Genomic DNA, 16,860 nt, shown 5'->3' with positions numbered 1-16,860 from the left:
TGAAAAGGTGCCCCCAACTTTTCATGCATCAGGAAATAATAAAAATCATGTGGTCCCAATGAAGTATTGAAATGTTAACCACAGATTACCAAAATACGTGTCACACATTTTTGATTATTACAACAAAAAGGGCCGTGTTGAAGCTGTATGTGAAAAGCTTCTATAGGATTTAAAAAAGGTAAAGCAGCATCCAGGCACTGCTAATCAAGTGCAGGTGTGAGGAAAGACATCAGCTATGAACTCATAAGAGAACATGGCAGCACAACTTATGTTTGCAAAGTTGCACTTGAAAGAAAAAAAAAAAACCAAAAAAAAAGACTTCTGAAAAAATGTCCTTTGTGTAAACAAGACCAAAATGGAGATATACACAATAATAATCCCCAAGCACAGCAGCAAATCTACAGCAGGCAGAAAATAAGAATCAGGGTGTCACAATATTCCACTCATTCCAGACCTGTAGCAGGACCTGTGCATGAAGAAATGCCTGCAAATCTCAAAAGAGGGCAACTCTTCATCCACACTAAAGATGTGAGTCTGTTAACACCATGCTTGATTACTACAACCTACTGATGCTAAAGACAGTGATACAAACTTTTAAATCATTGGTTGTACTTAGTTTTCCACACACTGCTTCTGCATTTTGGCTTACTTTTTAAATAAGGTGTAATATGTAATGTCTTCTTCATTTAAAGTTGTTTTATCTACTTTCAAAACCTAACTAAGATCAGGTAATATCATGTCCTGATGAATAAACCTTATGCACGTTTTTCCACAAACGATAACTCTCCATACTGAATTGATAATACTGTGTTGTCACAGTCTAAAATTAAATAAAACTTTTCCATTTAAAGGCAATTCTTAAAATGTATTGCAAAGTTTTACAACAGTTAGATTGTTTTATATTTACAAACCACAATTTATCATACTTGTCAGCTGAATTTGAGACATAGCTGAGGTATCAGAGCACATCATAAATCCTTTAATTCCTGTAATGAAATGATTGCTACTTGAACCTTAAAAAAACACACTGATGAGAAACCTGGAAACAAAATCTGAAACACTGATTTAACAAGTGAAATAAAATAATACAAGGCTTTATAAAATCATGTAAAAGAGGATGATTTTCCACTCATGCTGTACGTTTTTCCTCTGCTGATAAAAACACCACTGAACTGAGGTGATGTAAAATCAGTGCTGTACATGTACAAAACTACATCTTTGTCACTTTGAGAACAAAAACAAAACACTAATATTGGTATCGTCCTTTCTTTCCTCCATGTCCTCCATAATCTCCATGTCTACTGTGTCCTCCTTGGTTCCATCCACCTTTCCTGCTTCCACTACCTCCTCCTCCTCCCCCACCGCCCCAACTACCTCCTCCCCAGCCTCCTCCACCTCCACGTCCTCCTTGACTCCAGCCTCCGCCACCTCTGCCACGCCCTCCTCCTCCATCTTGTCTTTTCTGCCAGGGTGGCATCTCAGGAGGTGGGGGTTCTATCTCGGATGGACGCCCTCCTCGGTCGGGTACTCTTCCCATCAGGATCTGTGGAGAGGAGAACAAAAAGAAAACAAAAACCATTTCTTATGAGTAAAACTACCAAACACAGGCCTGTTATTTTAAATGGGGAAGTGTTTGGTTGTTTTCTGTACCTTGTTGACAGCACACACGGTCTTCTCCCTGCTGGAGCCGCTGCTGGTCTTCACAACATTGCAGAGATCCTCTCTGGCAGCCAGCAGCTCAGCCATGTCCACTGTGGACTGTGGTCTCAGAGAGTGTCTCTTAGGCTGGTAGGCTCTCGCCATACTGTCCACTTTTCCCTGAAAAGACAGTTGCATTCATCAGTTAAAAACAGACCAGTACACAACAGTTTAACATGTGACCATGTGAACATGCCTTGGCTCTGTCTGACCACCCAAATGACTGAACGGTGACATCCAGCCGTTTGATCAGCATCCTGCGGCGACACTCGTACTCTGACAACAGAACTTTATTGATGTCATGCAGCTTCTCCTGCACACACAAGTGAGTCCACAGCTACATTATTAAAAACTGTACCAAGCAGACCCGAACACAGAAATACATGTAAAACTGGCACGAGGAGGTTCACCTACATACCCACTGCTCACTGCTGAGAGATTTCTTCAGCACTGGGTTTCCAATGAAGGCCTTGGGAAGATCTTGGAGTAATTTTTCAACCTATAACAAACAGATTAGAATCCTATAAAAAAAAAAAAAAAAGCTTACATGCTCAAAAATATATTTCTACGTGTTTTTAACATTAATAAACAGCATTGTCCTTCACCCAGACAAACAGGACATCATACTGACATGTAATCCATAATGTTAGGATCTGGATTCTCCTTATCTACCTTACTTTAATGATCAAACCTTACTTATAAACATCTTAAATGGAAAATAGTGCACTACATCATACGTGGTGGGCAATGACTGATGAACATCTGTGTTATTCAGATGGTATTATAGTCTGACATGGACTGAATAAACTTATATGTAAGGTGTTTGTGAGAAGAAAAAAGTGGGGAAAGGTTGTTTAATGCACTTACATGTACTAATACAAATTTTGAGAAATTAAAAAAAAAAAAAAACATGATGAAGTAGTGAACAGGAGTTAACCAGCCATACTCTGGGCCTGAAGCCCAAATGTTTAATGCAAGAATTTGAGAGACACCAGAACTTTAAGAACTTTGTGAAACAGACAATATTTTACATAAGCTTCAAGTAAGTAGGTCATAAAAAGGGAAGAAAGACAAAGTGTTGACAAAAGCATGTGTTCTACACTGACGCTGGGAGAAGGTGGCCTCACGCTTAGCACATATAATTTAAGGAGTTGCTCTGATGGGCATCTAAGCATCAGCTTTTTAAACCCTCAGTGCTTACGCATTTATACACAAACACCAGTTTCTGAAGGAAGATTTTTTTTATATTCTAGTTAGGTTTTACATTTTAATTTTATTTAGAAATTTATTTCATTCTTTGCAAAAAATAAATAAATAAATAAAAATCAATACACACACTTAAGGGATGTTATAATTAAGTTAAAAATTGGACAATTTTTCCAGCACACTTAAAATACCACCCCAAGACTTCTATTGTCATCGTTGAGATTGATGAATCAATAGTATGTTTGACAATGCAATTATTATAATTACTCTAAAATTTAGGATAATATAAATCTAATTAGCTCAATGGCATTTTTCAGTTCAAAAGTAATGATGTTTTTATGGCTTTTTTTTGGCTTTTGGTCCAGTGTGAGTTGATGATACTATATTGATTTTATTGCTTTAGTTTGTCTTTTTCTCCTCCCTGAGCCGCCACCTTATCGTGGTGGAGGAGTTTGTGCATCCTGACAATCCTAGCGGCTATGTTGTTCAGGGCTCATGCCCCTGGTAAAGTCACCCATGGCAAACAGGTGTCTAGGGGAGGGACCAGACGAAGTGGGGCTAATATCACCCCTATGATGAGGAGAAAACAAGGACCAAGGTTTCGCTTTCCCGGACGTGGGTCACCAGGGCCCCCCTCTGGAGCCAGGCCTGGAGGTGGGGCACGGAGGAGAGCGCCTGGTGGCCGGGCCTTTGCCCACGGGGCCTGGTTGGGCTCAACCCGAAAGGGTGACGTGGGCCTCCCCTCCCGTGGGCTCACCACCTGCAGGAGGGGCCATAGGGGTCGGCTGCAGTGTGAACTGGGCAGCTGCCAGCGGCGGGGACCCTGCCGGTCTGATCCTCGGCTGCAATAGCTAGCTCTAGGGACGTGGAATGTCACCTCTCTGGCTGGGAAGGAGCCTGAGCGTGAGGTTGAGCGGTTCCGGCTAGATATAGTTGGACTCACCTTGACGCGCGGCTTGGGCTCTGGAACCACTGTCCTTGAGAGGGGCTGGACCCTCTTCCACTCTGGAGTTGCTCCCGGTGAGCGGTGCCGAGCAGGTGTGGGCATGCTCATTGCCCCCCGACTTGGTGCCTGTACATTGGGGTTTACCCTGGTGGACGAAAGGGTAGCCTCCCTTCGCCTTCAGGTAGGGGGAAGGCCTTAAATATTGTTTGTGCTTATGCACCGAATAACAGTTCAGAGTACCCACCTTTTTTAGATTCGCAGCCGAGTGTGAAACGGATGGGATGAGAATCAGCACCTCCAAATCCGAGACCATGGTCCTCAACCGGAAAAGTGCTCTCTCCAGGTATGCAATAGGTTCCTGCCCCAAGTGGAGGAGTTAACGTATCTTGGGGTCTTGTTCACGAGTGAGGGAAGGATGGAGTGGGTGATCGACAGGCGGATCGGTGCGGCATCTGCAGTGATGCGGACTCTGCATCGGTCTGTCGTGGTGAAGAAGGAGCTGAGCCAAAAGGCAAAGCTCTCGATTTACCGGTCGATCTACGTTCCTACCCTCACCTATGGCCACGAGCTGTGGATAGTGACCGAAAGAACAAGATTGTGAGTACGAAATGAGTTTTCTCTGCAGGGTGGCCGGGCTCTCCCTTAGAGATAGGGTGAGAAGCTTGGTGATCCGGGAGGGGCTCAGAGTAGAGCCGCTGCTCCTCCACATCGAGAGGAGCCAGATGAAGTCTGGGTTTCCCTGCTTAGGCAGCTGCCCCCGCGTCCCGACTCCGGATAAGCGGCAGAAAATGGATGGATGGATGGATGGTTTGTCTTTTGTTTTTAAATTTTTATTAAGGTCTTGTACTTTCATTTATTTTATTTAACTTTTACTTCTTAGATATTTTATACAGTATACTAAGGCATTTTACTCCTATGTTCAGCACTTTGGTCAGTGGTTGCTGCTGTTTTCTTTAGAAATGCTTTATAAATAAAGTTGGTTTGGCTTGATCTTTTCTCATCAGTTGGGATGACAAATCCACAGTAGGGAGAAGGGACTCCTGTCAGCAATAAAACACTAACAGCCTCACCTTGTTTTGTACTAGAGAGAAAACCTCTGCTGCTTCCTGTCCTTGGGGCTCGGGGAGCTTCAGTGTTTCACAGATTGCTGAAAGTTCCTGATGAACCGGACTCCCGTCTTGGTGTTTGTTGGAGACTTGCCTGCTCCTCACAATCCGGGCAGCCTGAAGCTCAGAGCTCAGAAACACTAAGAAAGGACGTATGTTTTAATTCTTAGATCTTGCACTAACTACATAGAACTTGCAGCATAATGACTGATGATTACATACAGACAAATTTGAGATGGTCTTTTGTGTTTCGTACACTGCCCTTGAGAATCCCTGAAACCTCTGCTTCATAAGGACAGTGCAGCTCCTTCAGCAAACCGCTCACCTCAACCTGAAGGCTGTCCATGTCATCTGCATGGAGAACACAGAGAAGAAGGATTTTTAGTGTGTGTTATATACTACTTAAGATGAATTTAAAGTCAAGCAAAAAAGTAGTAGGCAAGTAAAAGACTGCAAGAATAATTTGCAAAGTAGAAGTATACACATCAGTTTAACTCATGCCTTACTGTTCAATCAGTAAGTGCTGTAATTGATGAAAGTGAGATCCAACTCTTTTTAAATACTTTATAAAAATTCATTAAACAGTTTAATAGCTCAAAATAACATCCATCCATCCATTTTTTTTATCTGCTTATCCGGGGTCAGGTCGTGGGGGAAGCTGCCTAAGCAGGGAAGTCCAGACTTCTCTCTCACTGGCCCCGGCCTGAATAGACCTTACCAGGGAGGCTGAGGAGTGTGATCCCCCTGTAGTTGTAGCAAACCCTCCGGCCCCCCTTTTTGAATAGAGGGACCACCAGTCTGCCAGTCAAGTGACACAGAATGAGGGAGTCCCCGGAAGAAGTGTTCTCCAACACCCCATCCAATGACTCCAAAAATGCTGGATACTCTGAACTGTTGTTCGGTGCATAAGCACAAACAACAATCAGGACCTTAGTACAGCAGTTGAGTAAAAAGCTGAGTTCCACCACTATAAAACTCTAACAACTTTTTAGGATCATATTCAGGGGTGGATGGACGTGGCCTACCTGGTCCTGAGGTAATGTTTTCCTCCAGGTCACATAGTGGTTTCAGTTTGGATGCCAACCACCTGCAAAGCTGGACATACTCCGGAGAGGACAGGCCTCCCTCCGCGGCTCCGAGCAGCGCTTTCTCCTCCAGCAGAGGACCATCATAACTGCGAACGTTAACATATGGTGAAATATATTAAATACATTATAGTCTTAAGACTTGAAAACCTGCTTCTGGATCATCTATCATGAGTGAATAATAATAATAAAAATAAATAAATAAATAAATAAAACTGATGGTAAATCCAAAGCTGAACAGTTACCCAACATGCTAACAATAGATTAGCTTACCCGAGCTGCTCTAAAGAGTCTAAAATGTCACACTCCATCGCTTTGTTTTACTATGATTATTTTTTTAAAAAAAACATGACAACATTAGGGATATGTCTGAATAAACATAAACAGCTAGGGCACCCATTCATTTCTACAACGTAATGGTGGTACCTTCTGGGTGTTCCGTCTAAATGTTTGAGCCGGAGTGAAACACTATCAACGCTATGGTTCCGTGACTTTTTCTTATTCTTCTTTCTCTAGAAAATTGCACTTTGAAGTAACGTCTTTATTGTAATCACCACTTATTTAAACCAACTTCTCCTCAAATCAGTTCAAGTAAAGTGCTCTCTTTAGAAATTTTTCATAGTTTGATGCTTTGGAAAAACTTCATAATTCAATAAAGTCTTGCAGTAGAATTGTTAGACTCAAAAATTATTTATTGTCATGCATATACATAGTGACATTTATGTTTGATAGCTCTCTGTATTAAAGAGAATATAAAAAATATTTAAAAAAACACACACTTTAAACAATATACACAACATATAACCAATGTATACTCTTTACGCACACTATATACATCTAAAATGTGTGCAATTGTGCAGCTGCACTTGTGTAAGCAACAAAACTGTAGAATTGTGCTAATTCTCAGATTGTAGACATGTAATTGGGTTCTTAAATGGGTTTTTGTGAGCCTGCTGCTGGGGAGATGGACTCAGCTATGGGGATGAAGCTGTCATTGAGTCTAGTGGTGAGAATTTTTATGTTCCTCATTTCCCAGAAAAAAGTGGGTGGGTGGAATCAGCAGTAATGTGTCTGGCCTCCTTTTTGTATGATCATATTAAAATGTCAGCATATTTATTTTTATGATAACTAAAGCTCTTAGATAATTAAAAATAACAATATTTTTCACAGATGTGTGCAGGTTAGAAATATATAATACATTGTTTAGGTACTAGTATGTGCAAAGACCTAAAACTAATTGCACTCAGGCATTTTCTTATTTATGGTTAAAACATGCTTAAAGAGATCAAAAAAAAAAAAAGGTGAAATTGTACAAAAGTAATTTTCATTAGCTTTTTGAACAATTCTAAGAAACTTTACAACTAAGATTAACAAGCTACAAATTAATCATTATATGGAAAATTATATCTCTTTAATTATTATACATTTGTGCCATTGTACTTGAGTTGGTCTCTCAACCCAACTATGGCTAAATTTGCTAGGCGGCAATATGCAGACATTAACCCAGCAAAGACCTTGCTCTGAATAAGACATTGACATGAAAGCAACATTTTCTGATTACTTTAACCAGAATATGGTCATATAAATAACAATCAAAATAATCCATGTGTAGTATGCTAACCTTATATGCATTTTTGCAACTTTAATCATAATATGTCATAAGAGAGTTTTCATGCTACCTTGAGAGACACATTGCTGCCCTAGGCCCCAGTTGCCTGGTTATGAGTGACTTTGATCTTGTTTCTATCATAAATGTGGCAACACAAGCTCCTGCAGAGTTTAGTACACAACTGAAAAACTGTATTTAAAAAAAAAAGTGTAGAAACTCAAGCACGCCGTAGGTTTGTGTTTTGGGAGATATTTGGGTATTTTGCATGGGTGCACCTATCCCAATTGCAAAGGGAAACCAAGGGCAGAATTTCTTATGTAATGAATGTACCATGTGAACAGGAGTACAAATATAATGCCCATTTGCAGCACATGTGAATATCTAAACAAAATATTTTGACAAAGTTCAATAATTGGATTTTTGCTGTTTGAGACAATGAGTCTGACACCTAACCACTTTCCTTTATCAATGAAAAGTAACACAATGAAATGTACACCACACAAGATTAAAACTCACCATTTTATTATGATAATGTTATTTGATATGTCAAATTACAAGTGTATGATGTAACATAAAAACAGTTACAAACATATGTATGCATATTTACATTATATATTTATGAAAAGTAACAAGCTACATCTGTATAAAGAAAATACAACTATGACATGAGTTATTGGTACTATAAATTTTACATCAGATACTTGGTATTCTCAAACCATGAGAAGAAATACCTAGACGTGTAGAAACCAATAAATCCAGAATCAGAGATGTTAAGTTGTAAAGATGGAAACTAGGATGGACGTGAGGCACTTTTTTGAGGTTGTCAGGATGTGAAAGCCGATGGCACTAAGAAACTTAACAAGGAAGAAAAACAGATGCACAGAAAAGGAAATAAGCACAAAGAAAGTGCAAGAAAGAAAGAAAGAAAACATGCAGTGTTTACAGAATAGTTAAGAGTAGTACCATTTATACTGCAAGTTTCAAAACACAAATGTCTTCCACTATTTAGAACTAATCACATAAATGTTACATCAAGCGCTGTTAGGTGAAAAAAAGCTTACACATATCATCAGTGCACCAAAGCATCAGAGAATTGAAACATAACCACTCAACTGCGGTGAAAAGTAACCTTTTAAAACAATACACTGAAGAGAAACAGGTTTATATAGCTTCTTTCTTTTTTTAAATCTACACAATGTCAAGAATGTACACTTGTATGCATTCCCCAAGATATGCACAATTTCCAAGATTGAAAGAGGATAAAAGACTAGCAGCAAAGTGGTTAAAACTGAAGTCTTATATAATGCTGATAAAAAAAAATAAATAAAAAAATATCTATATATAGACATGTATCTATATATATATATATATATATATATATATAGATATCTCTATATATGTATATATATATATATATATACACATACATATATATATATATATATCTATATATATATAGATATATATATATAAAAGCGGACAGACACATGTTGCATATATAATACAGTACATGACAGGAAGTTGCACTGAGTTGGTTAATGCAGAATGAGAAGTGTTATTTCAGGATTCTCTACACTTTGTATAATGCACATCCTTAATTTTGCTTCTCAGCCAGCAAGTTTTAATCAGGTTCGTCAAACCTCAGCTCAGCTTGCAATAATGCAGGGCAATCCGGTTACAATGGGAGAATATGACAAGCAACCAAACATTTGGTTACACACCAACCCCACACGCACACTGCCAGCAACCTGAGCACGCAGACATTGCGCACGCACACATACACACGGACCCACTCACATGCACGTGTCGTCACACAGAGCAATCAAACATTTCAAAATGAGCGCTGTTGTATGCTGTTGGAGAATTAGGTTTAACAGTCGTTCATAGCTGATTTTCTCTGTCAACAATTAGTGATTGTATCTAGCAGCTTTATATGTGTGTGTGTGTATATATATATATATGTGTGTGTGTATATCAAACTTTAGAAACAAGTGGACTGCCACTACTGTACCATGTTAGCACTATCCTTCCATCTACCATACAAAACTAGAGACTATTAGAAGCTCAATAGTCATATCCATCACAAAGCCCTCTACTTTTCAATGTGAAATAATACTAAAAGGTGATCTATGTACAAAATGCTGTCAATAGAAGCTACAATATATGTTGACAGCAACGATAAATACAGCTCTATCTTTAAAATTTCAAAGACAAAAAAAGCTGGGATTATCATCAGTATTTAAATATAGTGTTATGTATTTACAGGTGTTTAGTTTGGTACCAGGGGTTGGTTGACTACCTATTTAGCAGTAAAGTGTCCAGTCCCGTCACTGACTCAGTCTGCAGAGGTCAATGCGTTTCCCACGTTGGTGAGTTTGCATAGAAAGTAAAGGGAGCATTGGTCAGCGTGGAATTAGGAAAGTGGTTGAATTTCCTTTTGTCGCGTCGAGACCAAAGCAACAACACACCATTTTAAACAAGGAGTGTATGGAGGTGAGGGAAGATGCACATGTTTGTAACTGCATTTGGATGCACAGGTGGCATTAATTTGCCAATGTTTAAGTTGAGAAAGAATCCAGTCAATGTACACAGACATCAAAACTCAACGGTTTTTCCCGCAGGGGCTCTTTTCTAATCTGAACGTTTAGTGTGAAATTTCTTGCTATTCTGAGTCGGAAAATAATAAACACATTAAAACTGCCATACAGTTTGCCTAGCTTATGTTTGCCCAGTGGACTTAAAAAGAGTAGTTCCAAGATTTTTGTTTTATTTCTTGCAGAGTTAGATGAGCAGACTCATCTGACTCTTGTGCTATCAGCTGGCTAGCTTAGATTAGCAGACAGAAGGCGAGTCACATCCATGAAGATGACTTAAAATCCCCCATCTCTATCAGAACTGAAGAAGCTCTTCAGGATGAGAGCAAAAGGTCTTCAAGAAACTAAACCCAGTCCTGTTGACTTAACCTTCACTGAATACCATGACCTGAATGAATGAAAACCTTCATACATCCAATAAGTTGTTCCACACAAACAACCCCCACAAGTTTTTTTTTAAAATCATATATTTATAGATTTGTTTTAATAATGTTTGGACAGAGCCAGGAAAGCTGCTTCCATTTGTTTTCAGTCTTGAATGATGCCACACTCATGCCACAAAGGAATGAGGGTGGCATAAACTTCATCATCTAAGTGTATTTAATGTTCACTTTAAGTCCAGTAGACAAACATGTTTTAATGCAGCCGCGTCAAAGCTTTAAACATCTTGTTAGTGGTCGCGTTACAAGAAGAACCCAAACGTGCATATGTAGATATTATGCACACAATGAGCGCACCTACACACATATATGTTTTTAATAGCTAAAATACTAATCCGCATTCTGCAAAAAATGCATTCATTCATTCAGGGCCTGTAAAATAAAAACACAAGAAAGGAGAAGGAATGGATGAACTTTAAACAAACAATGTAGTACTACATTTGCACAGCATATGCAGGGACAAAACAACAGAGGAAAAAACGGAGTCAGAGGACAAACATGGAACTTTGGAGAGGGTGCTGCAACCAAAGCTTGGAGAGCAGTGCTTTAAAGACGGGTATACCCCCCTGTTATGATTTAGATTTAAATTTATGGTTTTTATCTCTATATTAATTAAAATAATCAGAGGGTCTCTTAATCAAAGAACGCCATAATTTAAGTGCCTCATCATTTAACCAAGGAGTACTGTAACCCCTTGGTTAACCAAAACAAAACTTGCTGGTTGAGCAACATTTCAGCCTTTGATTCAAAACTAATTACAAAAATGAACAGGAAAAAAAACAAAAACAACTTCACTAAGGCAGTAAATAGATGGGCTAAAACATTTCAGGGTTAATGATACTGTAATGTGTTCATTTAAATTTAAATGGGTCAAAAGATTTTCTAATGTGGAAGCTAGTAAAACTATTTTATTTTAGGGACTTAAATATGGTAGCATTACCATTTTTTCCCTTCTAATTATAGAATCGATCCTTTTCTTTTGGAATGCAATCCAGTGGTCTGAAACACTACAGGAAAGTGTGTTTGCATGTCAAGATTTCTGCCAGGCTGTACCTAAAAGAAAAAAAAGTTTCTATTTGCTATTTTTCTTTTAAAATGAAAGAAATTAGTTGGCCTTACATCCATCAAAGAAACATCTCAAATGTCAAAAATTACACTAAAAATGTCAGATTATATACCACAAGAATTTGAGGTTACCTTAACTCAGGGGATACCATTTAGTGCACTTTTCTTTGTCTAGTAATTACATTGTCTGCAAATGTTTAAGCCATGAAGGAAAGGCCACTGTTACCCAACTGCAAATTTACAAAGAAGCAAGAGCATATCCCTTTTAGCAGACTCAAACACCAAGTACTTTTTCCTCAACACAGTATAGTTTTGTTTGTTCTTGGTCATCAAGTTGTTGCTGTCTGTACAAAAGACATTTATCCTTCATAAAGTTACAGATTACTTGTGGCAGAGTTCTGATATTTGTGGTCTTGCTTCATCAATGTATGAGGGTTGAGTGTGAGACAGGTGTGTGTGTGTTTGTGTGTACAGGTGTGTGTAATAACATCTCCAAGTCTGTTAATCATGATGTCTCCTCCTCTTCTCGTCACATTAAGCTCTTGCACTGAGCTTGATGCTCGGAGTCCCCCCAAAAAGCATAAGGTTTGTCCTCCACTGCTGCTTGTCGGCGACAAACACAAACTGAAATCTCCAAAAGCCCTCAGAGCTGGGGATCAACAACATATCACCCCGTCTGAGAGGGGAATGAAAAAAGGATGCCGGCTATTCATTTTCCGCTTTTATTAACTGCTTTAGTTAGCTAGCTTTGAGGGTGTCCCAGTGTCCAGCGTCAGGTCACCCTGCGGCTTTGTGCTTGCCTCCGCAGCAGCGACAGGCCTCGCCACAGTGATGGCAGGCGCGCAAAGGCAGGTAGCAGCACATGCAGGGCGCAATGAAGGAGAGCGCCACCAGGGCCAGCCAACGCAGGCAGAACTGCTCGTCAGATGTGTCACATGAGCAGGGGTCTGAAAAGTCGCCCTCCGAGTCGGACATACAGTGATACAGCATGCTCTCGGCACACAGCATGCAGCTGACTTTGTAGATGCACTGCTTGATTGGGTCGGGGGCATCTTGGCACTGCCCCCGCCAGTTGTCTTCATGGTTGAACATCTCTCGACAGTAAATGCAGCGAGAACGCTCGCCGTCTTCTCTTCGCCGACGGCCCTTCTTTGACTTCAGCAGGGGTGATGGCTGAGTCTTAATGGCTGTGTCCTTGCCAAGGCCCAGGCCCATACCTGTTCCTATACCCATACCAGGGCCAGAGTGGGAGTCCCCTCCAGGGCCATCAGGGAAAAGGTACTCACACTTCTTACTGTCCAGTTTGTGAATAGAGGTGTGAAAGTCCAAATCCTCATGGTCGGTGTCACGTCGGCCCATGACAGGGTGGCGGTAGTCCTCGTAGCCTCGGATGAGCACATCTTTGCGTGGATTGATGCGAACAATCTCCTCCTCATCCATTCTAAAACTGACACGGCGGGTCGACTTGAAGGAACAAAAACAGAGTGAGAATCATCTCCATTGCTTAGCATGAAAGCAACGTATATATATTCAGTAATCACAATTAAAAAATTTATCTAAAAAGTTAGATTTCACAAGCTATATGAGAAGCACACCTGTGGCGGCAAGTAGCGACGGTTGTCATCGAAGGGCTGAGCGCGGACGTAGCAGCCCCTGAATGGCTCGGTGGAGACGACATTGTTCAGAGGAGAGAAAGGCTCTTTCATTGGAGTACAGATCGAGGGAGGCTCATCACACACCTGGAGACATATGGAATAGGTAGGTTTGCAAAACATTTCTGACAACACCTGAAGTAAACTTACAGACATTTGAATTTTACTTTTGCAAACTTCAGTTGTGTTTTTATACAAGATCAGCACCCAGCCAATGCATTTGCCCATCTGGTATTTCAATTCCTGACATGTCATTTATAGCTTACTGCAGTCTGTGCTGCCATAACATAGAGTAATATTTCTTGTAAAGTGCATTTGAGTAAAGAATTTAGGATTCTTGAAAAAATTAAAGCAACCTAAAACATTTTAAAGACATCTTTTTGGGCCCTGGTGATAAAAAAAAAATATAATAATAATTTAAAAAAATGTAAAGTATTGCAGCCCTGCAAAATCTGAAATTTTCTTTACATAGATTACCATTTCACATATGCTAATTGTCTATCAGTTTGGTTTTCATGACCACAACAGCTTTGACTCAAGGTGTGTAGGCTGGGTGTATGTGTGCGTGTGTTCCACTACAACCACCAGGGGGCATCCCACACCCACGCTTCAACAAATGACTGTTGTGTGGTGATGACTCAAGCCCTTCTGTTGAGAACTCAGAGTTCCCATCAGGCTTGCATGTGTTCCCACAAACATACAAAAAAAAGGCCTTTGTACATGTGAAGAGAGAGATAAAAGTAAATATTCCCTCCCCGTCCTGACAATTAATCTCATGATAACAAGAGGAAAACTCAGTGTTGGAATTAATCAGGATGAGATGTTTATAAATACCATCATATGAATGCTGCAGATGACATCAAATACAGCATTTTTTAACATCTGCAAGACTAAAATAAATAGGCTTAATAGTTAAGTACTCATGGCAACAAAAATAGCATCAGTGGCGATTTCATGATCATGCATGTAACAGTGATGATGAATAAGGGGGTGGATAGTCAGTGATGATGCAAAGATCCTCCTAATATTCTGTGCAACTATCCTCACAACGTCCAGCTTGTTCCTGAGCTAAACATAAACACATGATGAGGTAGCCTCATACATCCAACCATGTCCTAGCACTGTATACACTGGCTAGCTGTCACTCTTTTCCCACACACACACATCCTGACCTCATCAATGCAGGGTTAGTCCTCCTCTCTTCTCCTTCTCCCACCCTCACTCCCTCTCTCCTCTCTGCATGTGGAGGAGGCTGCTGGCTCTGGTTAGTCAGTGCTGTGTGTAAAGAAGCCCACGCCAGTGCTTTAAACGCACAGCGGAAATCTGGTTTGCTCCCAGCTGCTGCTACAGTAATTACTGTCCTGTGGTTGCTAAGAGATGCTTCCTTTAACCCCCCCCCCAACCCCTTGTCAGACTGCTAACACATGGTCTGTGTATGTGTGTGACTTTGCTCTTTCTTTGCCTCCAAACATATCAAGTGGTCTAACACACATCCAGTGTCTGCAAGGGAATGCGAGAAACAGGAGACGGTGGAGGGAGAGAGAAGAGAAAGAACAGAACAGGAAAAAATGAGATTGTGTTTGTATTCATGTGTGCATTTGTGTGTGAGAGCTAGAGAAAGGAAGAAACACAGAGAGCACGATAGGCCAAGAGTCTGCCGAGGGAATGTCATAAACTAGCTCCAGCTGGAGAAATGCAGCACAGAACTTAAAAAGCCAGATGACAGCTGTGTGTGTATGTGAGAGAAAGAGGGAAAGAAGCGAGGGGGGGGGGCGCAAATGGGAAACAGACTTGGGCTTCCTTTTAAAGCGCTTGCTTAAGCCCCACCATTCAAAGGCATGCGTGGGGGCCAATCTGGAGCTGATCTGACCCTGGAGATGTGGCTGGGTGAGAGAGGAGGGGAGGAGAGGGGAGGCGGTGGGAGCCAGGGGCAACATGGCTCTGCACCAACATCAAGGATACACGCACTTCCGCCCTCAAAGGCACAGGGGTTCAGGACAGGGAAAGCTGGGTTTGGGCTACAGAAAGAAAAAAATGTAGTTGCACATTACAGACACACTGACGCAGTTCTGGTGTTTGTTGGGAGCCTGTGTTTCATCTCAAACTAGCTCTCGCATTCAGTAGTCAAAAAAACTGGCTTAAAGCCATGAAAACCAATTTCACAGCAGCACCAACTCCACGCTGGACCAGAAACAAAGAATCACCTATGTCAAGAGGCTAAGGACAGGGTTATAGACAAGATTTGGGAAAAAAAATCAACTCTTCTTTATCCAAGAAAGAACAATCAGACACAGCTTTAGGGTGACATGAAGTCGAAGAACCACTATAAGCCAAGGAGGTCATTATTTGTCCAAACTGGTTTTTATTTTTATAATATAATGCCGAAATATAACTAGTTGGGATAATTGGCAATGAAGTCAGCATTGGTGAATGCTGTCCTATGCATCACACCGAAGCATTCTTCTTGTTTCAATGTTCGAGTTGTCTTTCATAAATCCTCTTTGTAAAAGCATTCATAAATGTTTTTTTTCTTTCATTTACAAATGGTTATCATTGATAAGCATGAATTCAAACTTTGAAACTTAAAAATCTGGATGAATGCAGTGGTGGAGACGGCATCTTATAAGCCTAAGCCCCAAATTTTAGTGTGGCCTCTCTATATGGGGAGCAGGGGTCGTGTTAAACAAATATATTCTGTTGTTGACCGTTTTTTTTTTTTTTTACACAGTGACGGAAAAATCTTAAGGCCATCTGTCATTTTGACAGACTGCAATTCACACCCCTGACCACTTGGTAAGGAGTGAGCATATTAATCAGCTATTATCTTTCTTAATGCATGAATTTGTTGGCTTCACTCAGAAAAATTACCATACAGGGTCACAGAGCGGTGCAGATGAACCACTGGTGCAGAAGGAGTGCATGCTGCGGGATTGCCTCCCGCTAAAGCGAGTGCTTGCAGGATCAGGAAACCCGTCGTTCATTGAGTCTTGTCAACTTCTGATCACTTCACTTGGGGAAATGTTCCCTGATTTCAAAACTCTGGCTAAAGCGGTGCTTGTAATTCCAGTCTGCAGTGTGAAAGCACAGTGCAGATTCAGCCTCCAGAACATCAAAACAGCCATGAAAAGTCATCTAGGGGCAAAAATCCAAAACCTCATGACAACAGCCTCTGCAGCAATCCCACTTCGGACATTTGATCATACACAAGCGGGCATGTAATTCAGGTCCACGAAGACCAGGAGGAAGTGTGAGAGTGTGTTCATATTTTAAGGGCAATCGTTTAATGTCATTGTTTATATGTAGCTACTGGGGCTACAGTCAGTGGTTTTTTATAAATGCGGAGAAAAAGTTCTATGTATTCATCTGCCTGATGTGTGATGGCATGGTATGGATCTTCTTGTATGGACTGAATATTAATTAAAAACTAATTAAAATTAAATGCTATCGAATATGAAATTA

The 16,860-nt window shown here is 40.5% G+C and overlaps 2 protein-coding genes across 2 annotated transcripts in view; both read right to left on the bottom strand.

Moving 5' to 3' along the window:
• Positions 1-35: 35 nt before the first annotated feature.
• fam98b (family with sequence similarity 98 member B) lies at positions 36-6,476 on the bottom strand. The gene is made up of 8 exons (XM_041972896.1): positions 6,315-6,476; positions 5,982-6,130; positions 5,179-5,307; positions 4,921-5,096; positions 2,117-2,197; positions 1,895-2,011; positions 1,651-1,818; positions 36-1,543 (listed from the first exon to the last, which is right to left on the bottom strand). The coding sequence occupies exons 1-8, from the start codon at positions 6,350-6,352 to the stop codon at positions 1,247-1,249; spliced, it is 1,155 nt and encodes a 384-aa protein (XP_041828830.1). The 5' UTR covers positions 6,353-6,476; the 3' UTR covers positions 36-1,246.
• A 4,227-nt stretch (positions 6,477-10,703) lies between these two features.
• The window catches only part of spred1 (sprouty related EVH1 domain containing 1), a 38,531-nt gene continuing 32,374 nt past the window's right edge, over positions 10,704-16,860 (bottom strand). The window contains exons 5-6 of the mRNA XM_041972895.1: positions 13,345-13,488; positions 10,704-13,213 (exon numbers count right to left, since the gene is read on the bottom strand). Of these exons, the coding sequence (XP_041828829.1) occupies positions 12,527-13,213; positions 13,345-13,488 (831 nt within the window). The 3' untranslated portion in view covers positions 10,704-12,526. The remainder of the gene's footprint in view (positions 13,214-13,344; positions 13,489-16,860) is intronic.

Source organism: Melanotaenia boesemani, chromosome 20 (assembly GCF_017639745.1).
Source record: "Melanotaenia boesemani isolate fMelBoe1 chromosome 20, fMelBoe1.pri, whole genome shotgun sequence".
Taxonomy (NCBI): Eukaryota; Metazoa; Chordata; class Actinopteri; order Atheriniformes; family Melanotaeniidae; genus Melanotaenia; species Melanotaenia boesemani.
The sequence above is the reverse complement of the archived record's forward strand: the minus strand, read 5'-3'. Positions and strand labels throughout refer to the sequence as shown.